The sequence below is a fragment of the Silurus meridionalis genome, chromosome 1, assembly GCF_014805685.1.
Source record: "Silurus meridionalis isolate SWU-2019-XX chromosome 1, ASM1480568v1, whole genome shotgun sequence".
NCBI classification, from domain to species: Eukaryota; Metazoa; Chordata; class Actinopteri; order Siluriformes; family Siluridae; genus Silurus; species Silurus meridionalis.
In genome coordinates this window covers 27,876,034-27,888,697 of record NC_060884.1, presented here as the reverse complement: position 1 = coordinate 27,888,697, position 12,664 = coordinate 27,876,034, and the positions used below count along the sequence as shown (strand labels likewise).

At 38.4% G+C, this 12,664-nt stretch overlaps 1 protein-coding gene across 6 annotated transcripts in view; it reads right to left on the bottom strand.

Moving 5' to 3' along the window:
* Positions 1-12,664, bottom strand: part of lrp8 (low density lipoprotein receptor-related protein 8, apolipoprotein e receptor) — a 195,740-nt gene that overhangs the window by 26,736 nt on the left and 156,340 nt on the right. For all 6 annotated transcript variants that reach the window (XM_046854040.1, XM_046854048.1, XM_046854005.1 and 3 more), the window contains exons 10-11: positions 7,102-7,273; positions 2,150-2,377 (exon numbers count right to left, since the gene is read on the bottom strand). In XM_046854040.1, the coding sequence (XP_046709996.1) occupies positions 2,150-2,377; positions 7,102-7,273 (400 nt within the window). The remainder of the gene's footprint in view (positions 1-2,149; positions 2,378-7,101; positions 7,274-12,664) is intronic.

Below are 12,664 nucleotides of genomic sequence, written 5' to 3'. Positions count from 1 at the left end.
AGGCACCAGTTAAAAAAATCTGACACACTATGGCCAAAAACGCAGAGTGAGAGTGCACCGTTTGGAACGAAGCCCATTTGTTTTGCTTCACTCAACATCACTCCACCACTACTGGCCAGACATTATTTAGGTGAAAGCTTGTTTTCAGCTCTGACACAATGCTACAAGACAGGCACAGCAGTGTTGCTGAAGGTTTAAAACATCTTAGTTCCATGTCTTGGATTGAAAAAAAGTCCCTTAAGGAAAAAAGAAAGCAAAGAAAAATTCAAGACATCAGAAATGGAAGGGCTAGATCGTTTTTTACACTATAAACTGAGTTATATTCGCTGTACAAGTACAAGAAGTATCATCAAGGTAACCATTTTGTCCCCAGGCAGCAATTAGTACACATGTTCTCAAGTGGAAATTAAATTTAATTAATATTCTTATATAATAAATTAACTTGTATGTCGAATTTAAACTGATACTTATTGAGCAAGCTAGGGTTGACTGTGACAATAAAAACTTCCTGAGCTGACCATCTTGAAGAGAACCAGATTTTAAAAGAGAATTTAAGTAGTGTCTTTTCTGTAGCTGTATACTGCAGAGTCAAGTAAGGAGAAAATAACTTGACTATGAACATTTCCTTGGATGAAAATGGTACTAATCATCAGTGGTGGACGAAGCACACAAACGTTTTACTTGTACTAAAGTAGCGAAACAATGAGTTAAACACTGATTAATATCTAATAAAATGATCATAAAGCAATAAAAAAAAAACGTCTTTTCAACTACTTATAAAAAAAATTGCGCAAATAAGGCCACGGGTGCTGTGGCAAGTTAAAGTCAGTAGTTTCTTTCATCATTCATTCCTCACAATTTGTTCTGTTTGCTGTTAAACTGATGGTGAATGGTTTTGTGTAACCTGGGTCCATTTAAGTGAGAGTTTACTGTTTCAAAATCCTTCCGGGTTCTGCTTTTTCATGAAGTGTTTGTGTTAAGTAGATACCACCAAGTGGCAAGCAAAACAAGTTTAAAACAGGGCGTGTGCTCTGCACTGACTGGTTGCTTGCTGTGTGCTTGACCGTTTATGTTTCTGATTTTGCAAAATGTAGTTGAGAAAAAAATTTATTATTTGACTTTGAAATGTAGTGAAGTTTAAGTAAAAGTCTCCCCAAATGGAAATACTTTAGTTAAGTAAATATGCATGAAAATCTACTTAAGTACAGTAAAGAATTACATTTACTTTGTTACTGTCCACCACTGCTAATCATATGCTAGAAAAATAACAGTCACCCAGTGGCGGCAATTAATTTGTCTCGGACATATTAAAAAATACATCTTCAAGAAAAGCTAGACATCGTGAGGAGGTTGGCCAACCCCGAAGCTAGCTAGCTCATCTCAGCCCGGGAAAGGGTTTGTTAACCACTCCCAGACCAGTAAATTCGAGCGGTACCACTGACTTTCAGCCTCTGAGGAGCGGTGCACATTATGAGTGTGCATCTCTGGTGAGTAGGTTGTATTTTATTAAAATGTTTCATATTTTTGTCATGTTATTAGACAGATATTGATTCTGAACTGCTCCAGATGATGTAGGTGCACAGTTGTGGTTGTAGTGTAGAGGTTTGGAGCTTACTTTAGTAAAATGATATTCACCCACCAAATGTGAAATGCCTCTCTCTCTGTAACGCCACACGTTGTTATATTTGCGTTTTTGTATTGTATTGATGGTTTCTATAATTGTGACGTGATAGTGGTGGTATTAAGAGATGGATTAAGTCGGGTAAGTTCTCACTGACGGCCCAGGTACCAAATGCACGGCACGCCACTGCAGTCACCAGATCTTAAAGCTAGTGGAATTCGTGGATTGACATCATAAAAACACCATTTAAGAACAATATCTTATAAAAGAACGGTGTTCTTCACATTAGTATAGTTAGAGATCTGTAGAATCTATAATGAGGCATAATAAAGCTGTTGCAGTGGCTTTTGGAACCCAAGACATCATCATAATTTATATATATTAATATGTTACCCCATTTGCACTAGAGTTGCAAAAGAGACATTTTTTCAATATTTTTTGACACATTTACCAACCTATTTCTCACTAGTAACATTTTCACAGATAAACATGATTTATCGAAGCAAAAAGATTCCATTGTTCTCTCACCCTTGTCTGGGATCAAGAGCAATCGCCCGAGGTTCACTCAGATCGCTGTCAACCAGCACTTTTCTCTTTTTGCCGTCAGTAGTAGCAACGGAGATGGATTTGTGTCCAGAATCAGTCCAGTAGATGTTACTGTGGACCCAATCGACAGCGATACCTTCTGGGGAATGTAGTGCTGAATCGATGAGTGTGACCTGCTCAGATGAGTTAATCGCTTTGTTGATATATGCGCTGCAAAATTACACACACACACACACACACACACACACACACACACACACACACACACACACACACACACACACACACATATATATATATATATATATATATATATATATATATATATATATATATATATATATATATATATATATATATATATATACATATACAGCCTCCAGGTCTAGATGGCACCAATTTGTTCATATCACACAGAACTGCATGCCTGCCAAAGAGTCATAAAACACTCTCATTGCCAGATGTTATTTTGATCCATGCACAGGGATTAAAGCAGTACAGCATCTGCCTACCTTTAGAATAATGATGATGGGACATAATGTTATTTGACATCCTAATAAAATATGCTATACATACTAGAACATCATAACAGAATAACACTGAAGAGGGAATGATGAGCTACATACACTCACAAGATCATTAGGGTGGGACTTTATAACCTGATAATGTACCATCTGGGGTGAATTCATGTTTAACAGATGCTGTTCCACATTGGGTGCCAGTTCTCAAATAGTCCTGTCTATCCATATCAGGGTACAGATGCTGCAAGCGTCTCTTTTTAAACATGCGAAAGCTTCAATCACAAACTGAGAGTCACAAGCGCTATTGTTTAGGGAAAGTGTTCTGTCCTCATTTCCATTTCCTTAAAATTAAGTGTCTGTTAGGGGGAAGAATATACATTTATGACAGCATGTCAAATGCACCTGAAAAACTGCTTGTGACACATTAGAGGATGACTGGGGCAATATGAGGCACTCACCTGACGATTTCAAGTAGTTTCTTTATTTTATGTAGGTCTTACATTTTTATGTTTCCAGATCCTTATAATTTTAACCCTTTAAATAAAACATTACCTAACATCTGGCCATTTGGGAGGGGAAATGCGGGGAAAGAGGAAAGAGGTAAATCAGCGGTTTAGATGTTGGACTTCTAATCAGATGATCGTGAGTTCAAATCCCACCACTAACCTGCCACTGATGGGCCCATGAGCAACTGCTCTGTTGTATAAACAAGATAATTGTAATGTCACTCTGGATAAGGGCATCTGCTAAATGCTGTAAATGTAAAATTCTGTCTTGGCATCATTCATAAAAGTTAAACTGAAATGTCCACCATGTTTGCTTTGATTTTAAGTCAAATATGTTCATGATAAATTCAGGTTAAAGATTCGTTTGTGCAGGACTTTAGGTTATACCCAAGATCTTTCTTCAACACAGGCTTAATATTTAGATAAATATTAAGAATAAATTCCCATATATCAGTGCATCATATTAATACTGATATGCAGTGCAACCTCGATACTCGCGGGGGTTACAAACTATGACCCATCGTGAGTAACAAAAAATCGAGAGGTTTTGACTTTCCTTTTGATGGTTCCTTTTTCAAGGGTAATTGTACATGTACTGTAGTGTAAATTCAACCAAAATTGTAAATTACTTGTTATAAATGTTTTATTTACTACTTTAAATTAATAATACAATAATAAAATATATATAAAAAAATGTGTATGTAATTTATTAGAACAAACTCTTTTTTCACGACTTACACTTAGTCCGGTTTTAAACGAAAAGTCGCGAAATATCAAGGTCGCGGGTGTCAAGGTTGTGAGTATCGACGTTCCACTGTATACCAAATAGCTGAAAATTTGCAAGCAATGTGAGGACATGTTTTGACATGGCCAGTACACAACACTGACATAATCCCTCTGAAAACCTTAGGAATCAGTTGAAATACTGACTGCAGCCAAAGCCTCCACACCAGACATCAGTGCCTGACCTCACTAATGTTCTTTGACTGAATGAGCACAAATCCTCACAAACGAAAATCTGGTGCAAAGCCTTCCCAGAAGAGTGTAGTTTATTATAACAGTAAAAGAGGTCAAAATTTGCATTGGGATGTTTAAAAAGCTAATTAAAATTTGATAATTTTGTGTCTGCAAACTTTTGGTCGTACAATCTGTATGTGTAAATTACATCTTTCAAAGGATTTTGACAAAAATGTATTAGATGAGGAAGAGCAGCAGATTGTCTACCTAATTGCTTGTGCTACTATTTGCATGAGACATCTTGGCTGAAATGTTACATCTTATCGACCCAAACTGATGCTAATCAGGATTAATTAGAGTAACTGCAACCTCAGCATGGCCTATAAATCATCGGCATGCAAGCATGACCATTCAGTGCCCACTTCTAAAATAGCATTAAAACTTTCAACAAGTACCAGAACAAGTAACAGAGTTTTCTAAGAATGAATCAAATTTTTATTTTGCAATCAGTAAATGTAACCAATGAAAAGTCAAAAGTGACAAATGAGGCAGTGTTTGCATTAAGATGGCGAATAGCCTCTTTATAGCTATTTTTCTGAGGTGAGAGTAAATTATTACCCATAGGGAATGCTAGTGAACTTACTAAATATCAAAGATTACATTACATTATTCTCAATGTCGAGTGAAGTTCTCCTACAGATAACCCCAGAAAGCCCAGTGCTACTAATATGGTTTGTTGAGTGGTTCCATTCGCAATTTCACTCCACCAGCTTGGGTTCTTCCTTAGCACTTTCTGTACAGAGTATTTGATATCTTTCTTCATCTTCATCGCCTAATGGGCTAAAACCACTTATAACATTGCTAAAATGGCTAAGCAGGTTTCCCTTACCATATGCTGATCACTGTTAAGTCTGAGTCACTTCATATAAGCCAGATCAACACATTGCCGAATACCATTCTCCACCGTAAAGCCAGACAGTATGCATGGGGGCTACAACTGGCCTCACCATCTTCTAAACACCTTGTGTCCTCTACTGCTAATTGTAGAGAATTCAGCAACTATGAGGTGGTAGCTCATTGGTTAGGGCAAGGCATCAGAAGATCACAAGTTTTAATCCCAGCACTATCGAGCTGCCACTGCTAGGCTCCTGATCAAGGCCCTTAAACCTCAACTGCAGTAAGTCTCTCTGGATAAGGGCATCTGACAATGCCATCAAAGTAAATGTAAACGTAAACAAGACCAGAGAGACTTGTTCATTGCTCCAAGGTGGAAAACAACATCTTTATCTCTATTGTCAATTTAGTTAATGCTCATAAACAAGTGTCAAATTGACCACTCTCCTGTCCAAAACCCCATTGTGGGAGCTCGACCAATGTTTATTCAGGTCCCTCCATATGTAGTTATGTAAAGTAGGCAAACCACATGCTCAGGGGATAAGCCTGAATAGAATTCAAGTTATCAGACAAAAAGGCTCACAATTTTGTAAATCATTTAAATGAACTTGCACTATAGAGAGAATTGCTTTTTATGCTAGGCATTTGCAATAGAGGTAATTACACATTCAATATTTAGATAAAGGGCATTCAAGCTTTAGACTTTCTCTCTTTGTGGTAGGACAAAATGGTCTCCACTGGTTAGTAGATGTCAATACAATAGTCTGTATGCACTCTGGCCACCAAGACCCTCTTGTTACAGCTGATTTTTGGTAAAGAATTAATAGCAGTAAAACTAAATAATAAATATCTGGTTGCTGTAAGTGATTTGTTTTGTTATGTTTGCACTTAAGTATATATTCGGGTTAATTCCATTTTTAAACAGATCCAATGGCCTATATCAGTGGTCCCCAATCTTTTTTGCACTACGGACTGGTTTAATGTCAGACAATATTTTCACAGACTGGCCTTTAAGGTGTTGCGGATAAATACAACAAAATAAAACCGGCATGAAAACTGGTATTTTCTAAATATAATAATAAACGTGAATCCTTTAGCTTGGGGGTTAGAATTTGGCAGTAATGTATTATGTTGTAGCGGCCAGAGCAGCACCTTTAAGAAGGTAACGGATGGAGGTAAGACATGTGACCGAGGCATTTTGACATGCATCAAGATTGAGTCAGACAGATGTGGCAGAGAGAATCCGGTAATTTTCCAAAATAAAACATCGTTCAGAATCAGATAATAAATAAAATGAAAATAATGTAAGTTATGTATTTTCTGTGCGGCCCGGTACCAATTGACCCACGGAACAGTGCCGGTTCGAGGCCCGGGGGTTGGGGACCACTGGCCTATATGTTCTCTGATTTTAATCAGCCGTCCATATTGGCCAAATACTAGTTACAGGCTTGACCTTTTCTGATGACAGAGTGTTACTTAACAGTGCAATTCTTATGCAAAACTGTCATCTATGTGACCTAATAATACATGTTCCATTCTTTTATTCATTTCAGATGAAAATGTCAAAACGTAACTTATATGCACATACACAAAACTAATCCAGAGCTGATGAATATTATTCAGTGTGACTCAACTAATTAGGACGTCCAGTTGAGTGGGAGGAAAGACATAAAGATGATGGAGAAAGGAAACGAAATACAGAATAAAAGAGTGAGGCACCTAAACACACACCCCGAATTTCAGCCAATTACCATATATACCAGGTCATACAATCATGATGTGAAAAGACTTCAGCCTCAGCAATCAGCAGCCAAATGCCCTGCTTTAGGCTTATCATGGTGATTAAGCTTAATTACAAGCAATTACTGCATCATTAACATCAGACAACCGTCAAGCTGTTCATCAGCAGACTCCCAGCAGTGAGTTTTTCCGACAGTGAACATGTATGAGACGCCTTAATATCTTCAAACTACTCTAACTTTCTCTAAACATGTTCCTCGTGTTGGATTTTTACACCGATCTGTGACCCGTTATCGTATTCTCTTCAATGGTGTACCTGAAGATCTTGCGATGGAAAAGGTCACACCAGTACATCTTGTTTGTCGTGACGTCCACATCCAGTGCCACAGCGTTTTTCAGGGTTGGTGCCACCTGCTTGTAGTCCCTCCTCACCAGGTCAATTCTCCGGATCTCATGACGGTTGGTGAACATCAGATATGGACTTTGACCTGTGTGGGAAAACCACACAGACAACGCACATTAGGATGTTAAAAAGGATCTTCTTAGTAGTTATATCAAGACACATCATAACATCTAAATAAATACAGGCAATTGCTTTCTCGTGAATACAATAGATATGCAACGAATACGCTACAGCATGCATGCATAGATCTTTTAGCTGTACTGGTCGTCCCTGAACCCTTTTGTATTTACAAGGTGATTATTTTGCTTGCAAGGCTGATCCATGTGCTACTTAATGCAAACAAAATCATGTCTTACCCAGACAAAATCAGTACTAGGACCACAGGCACACACAATATATTTCTAGGTCATTAAATTGCATTAAATGGACAAAATCCTTGTTTTTGACCTGAGTTTTTATGAGTGTGTGTGGGGGTGGGGGGTTGGGGACACACACAGCTGCAGTGTCTCGAGGCAATTAGCCTGCAGTGTGTGTCAGCACATGTGTGTCTACCTGCAGAAAAGCTAAATCAGTGCGGTTTGATGACTCAGTCTTGCTGGCAAAAAGCAGCAAAGATTCGACTATAGCAGAACTTTCAGTCTGGGAAAGTTTCAGAAAGGGACACACACATGTTGTGCATTTTCCTCCCAAGTTTCTGTATCAACCGTTAACCTTGTCCCTAATGACCATCCAGCTATCTGAGTAAGCTGGGGATCAGAAAAACATCTTAGAGAGATACAGACAGTGAAACATAAACAGTGTTGAATATTAAATGCCAAAGGTGGCAAGATGAAGAAAAAAAAGAAAACATACTATATTTTACTAGCTTATGCTGAACTACAGGAGATAACATAACTAATAACTGCTTTAGTTATATATATAGTTAACCAGGAGATCGACAATTTCTAAAATATCTGTGCCGCCCATCAGATACCAAATAGATCACATTTTGACCCATTCTGATGTTTGATATGACCATGAAGCTCTTCATGAATGAGCATGTACTGCTTACTAGGTGTTTCTATTAACTGAGTATAAGTCTAAAATACTGGTGTGTCTGCTAATGTGGTTAAATCTGAAGCTAGGTCAAAGTAGATAGTTAGCAGTACTTAGCAATAGATAGCAAGAAGCAGAAGCAGTGACTGGACAGCTAATAAAATAATTAGGTTTGTAAAGAACCATTTTTTTTTGTTGGGAATCACAAAAGGTATAAATAGTGGAGGTGGAATAAAAGAGGAAATGAAACTAAGAGGCTGTGTGACAGAAAAAGACACAGAGCAATATAAATCCTGATAAAAACAGACAGATGGTCAGAGATTTACGACAGGTGCAGTGTGATGACGAAGGAATGTGTAGTGCATTCAGGTCTGACAGTGATGGAAAAAGATGAGCAAGGCTGATGGATGAGGTCTTATAATCACCCCTCACTCTTTCTTCTTGCCTTTCTTCCTTCCTTGCAAGCTGTTCAATTCTCAGCCTGTGATCTCACTAAAGCTTTGGCTGGCTCTCAGAGTCTCCAGCGAGTGACCCCCAAGCCACGACTCAGATTGCAAGACCCTGCTGTAATAGAGGGGACTTATAGGAGAAGAAACATTTCATTCCACTTCTCCTAAGTCCCTCATGGGCCACTGCACTGCAAGCAAATATTTTCATTTTCAGTCCGAGTTCAGGATTCATAATTTCCCTATCTGCTGGATTTGCCGTCATCAATCTGAACAGCCTCATCTAAGATGTACAACGTGGCAAGGAGAGAATGAAGGAGATAGAGGAAGAAATGGGTGGGGGGGAGTGGGTGGGGGTTGGTAGAAGCAAATCCCTCAAACTCGTGCTGAGACGAGATGAGGGTAATAAAACTGTAACATCATTGATGCAGCATCTTCACTTTTGAATGGACTGCATTAGATCAGTAAGTGGTCTCCATCATTCACTTAATGTGCCCTTAATGTGATTTATCACTCTGTGTTTGTTCCTCTCTGTGTCTCAGCACTACACTGAACTCATTCCTCTGCATCCTGATTTCATCAATCACTGGAGCTTTGAGTAACAAAGCATATGAATGGGGTGGGGCAGGGGGCGGAGCATCAATAAATCAATCACAGTGCAATTCATAATGTAATTCTGCCATTCTGAAATTAAGACAGCCAGAATTCTGTTTTCCTTTACCTTATTACTTTCAATTTCCTTTACCTATCTTTCCTCTTTCTAACACGTCTGTCCAGCCATCCCTCTTCTCATATCTCTCTACTCATCAATTTTCTTCATTTTGCCATTTTCTTTAATTGTCTTTTTATTCTCCAACTATACATCGGCCTCTCTCTACACCTTTTTTTTTAACCTCTTTCCATTCATCCCTTCATATATAATTTTTTCTCCTGATTTTTACTCCTCCAGCCATTTCTCCTGTATTAATTCGTAACTTTCGCCATTCTTTTCTCTCTTCAGTCTATTCTTTATCATTTCCTCATTTTCCATTTACCATTTTCCCGATTCGACTTCCTTCAATATATAGACATATCGGTCCTCTCCAGCCTCCTGCATTCTAGCTTTTAGCCATTACTATATACTGTGTCTTCTTCAAAAAAATCACTTTACTCCTTCCTTTTTATTCCTGAATTCTTTCTGTCTACACAATTTCAGATTCAGAGCAGCAACAGTTTCCCTGCAATAAACAGAAAGGTAATGCCAGTTAAAGGGCAGTAGTGATACTCTTGATGAAACTCTGGAAGGTCAGGGCAGAAATGATGAACATAATGTTTGAAATTGATAACAAAAGGCAACAAGCACTTTGAAGTGCAGATCCACGTGCTCAGGATAAAACAACTGCTGAGCAGAGTTTAACCTCTCTCACATCTGCTCACACTCTCTGATTGCTAATCTTTCATTCTGCAGACTGTGACACATTTGTTAGCGAGCAAAGAAGAATTTGTGAATTTTATGATGCTCTTTATCTCTTCTTTCTGACAGATACAGGAAATGACTCCATTTCCTCGAGATCATTAGTTAAACACTGGCTGCCGACGGGAAGGTTGTCATTCTGAGAGTTCTGAGACCCTGAGCTGCTTTTAGTATCTTTGTGGAGTTCTGCATGCTCATTCCAAGTTTGTGTAGGTTTCATCTGGTTTCTTCAAAGCTCCCTAAAACATGCCAGTAGGTGCATTGCCTACACATAATTGTCCCTTATTTGTCTCACATACATTATAGCACAGTGAAATTATTTTCTTCACATATCCCTGCTTGTTCAAAACCTGGGGTCAGAGTCAGCCACGATATAGTGCCCTCGGAGCACAGAGGGTTAAGGGCCTTGCTCAAGGGCCCAAAAGTGGCAGCTTGGCGATACCGGGCTTGAACCGCCCACCTTGCAAATCAGTAACCCAGAGAATTAAGCACTGAGTTACCATTCCCCCTGATGCACCAGCAAAATAACCACCATGAATAAATGAATGCTACTGGAATTGGTTTGTAGGTTCCTCTGAATTTGTGTGAACATCTTTTTATTTCTAGTGGATCAGAGGGGTTAACTGATGTCAAAACCAACCATTATAAGAAGTGTGTGTATATGTGTGTGAGAGAGAAGGAAAAAGAGAGAGAATGCAATGCCATGACTGCAGACTGTGTCCTTTCAGTGACCAAAATGTTCTTACCTGCTCATTAAATCTAATTTACAAGTATAAGTTAAGACTTGCAGCACACACTAACAGCACACTTCATTTCTTTAATGAGGACATAGAAGGCCAGCCCGGCCACATGTACAGAGCTTCATGTGTCCCCATGGACAGCACCACCATAAAGTCTTTACCCATCCATACAGCTGATTAAATGTGAGCACCTGCTGGAGAGAAAACAGCTACCAGAAGAGACACTCGAGCACCTTATTACACCTTAGGCTTCATTTGCAACGCTGCTTTTCTCTTTCCATGACACATTCATTAACTGTAATGTAACTCCTTAATGTCACTAATATTGGCTTGTAATTTTTTTTAGCTTTAAAGTTTTGAAAACATGAATAAATGGAAAGACTCATGGCTCCTGTGAAGTTTAAGAGAGTGCACAAAGCATAGAGATAGATGATGACCATTATGGAGCTCCCTGGGGAACAACAATAGAGATTGGGGCCATCAATAGAGACCACTGTGACTCAAGACCTTCTCTTTAAAAAGTAACCCTGCACCTAAGATCATTCTTTTTAAAGTATTTTTAATGAATGACATACTTTGGAGACTTCCTTTGTAATTTCAATGTGATCCATGTATGGCTCAGAGGTTTGGGCTTTGGAGAGCTGATTATAGAGACTGTTAGGTTATTATGTCAGCTCAATTAGAGTTGGTTTGAATAAACGCATCTGCTGGCTGACTTAGTGTAAATCGAAAACGTTCACATACACATATTTAAACCGTTACTTTTCCCTCAGGTTGTAGCCTCGAGGGTACATTTTTGTACCTTTGTCGTATAGCTACTACAATAGAAATACAATTTAGCATACTTTCAAAAAGATTTAAGGGACATAACTAGACCTGAGTATCTATTCTAATATCACTTCACCTTTACTTAGTGTCATGCTGCATCCACTGTACATAATAAGGGAATAGCATTTTGCTTTTTAGTGCATATCAGTGTGTTCTTGTAAAGTAGGAAGAAAGTGGAGAACCAGCAGGAAGCCCACTCAGACATGGGAAGAACATGACCGTAACCGAAGTTCAGGATCAAACCAGGAATGTGATAACAGCAGGATGAAATAAAAGATTGCAAATTCAGACTGCAGAGTCTCGTAGAGAATCTCATTCCAATTCAATTTATATGCAATGAAAAAGGAAAATATAATTCCATATATAAGTTTTTTCCTTCTGCCAATCTTTTTAAAATGATAACCAAATATAAACAAGTGTATGCAGTGCTTACATACTGTTTCTAATAATGAACTGCTCTTTGCTTTCGCTCTTCATGCCAACAGTCATACTGGTATCCAAAGGTCAAATTTGTGGTTGTTGTTGTGTCTGTAAAATAGGTTTTGAAAACCAGGCTGCGATGCCTTGTGCATCAAAGCGCGAGTCTCTTATCTTTACCTCGGCTCTGCAGAAAAGGCTTCTGAAAAGGGCATGGATGAGAGACCTAATTCATTTCACATTATTAAAGAGATATCTATAATGAGGAGGGCATTGAAATTATATTATACAGGTCACATGGAGAGCTTAGGAATAGAGGTGAAGTGGGGGAATGGATGGATAGACTATAAAACTGTTTCTAAACTGGTATTCACTAAAAGGGCTGCTTTAAAGAAGTTTTTAGCAACAAAATATGAATTATTGCTTAGTGTTGCTTTTATTTGAGGAAATCTAGAAATTAAAATCAGCTTTCAAAGGCTTCCATGTATGGCTGGCTAATGTAGTATTTCATTTAACTGTTCAAAAAGGTGTGGTATGTTTTTTCCCCAAACATGTAT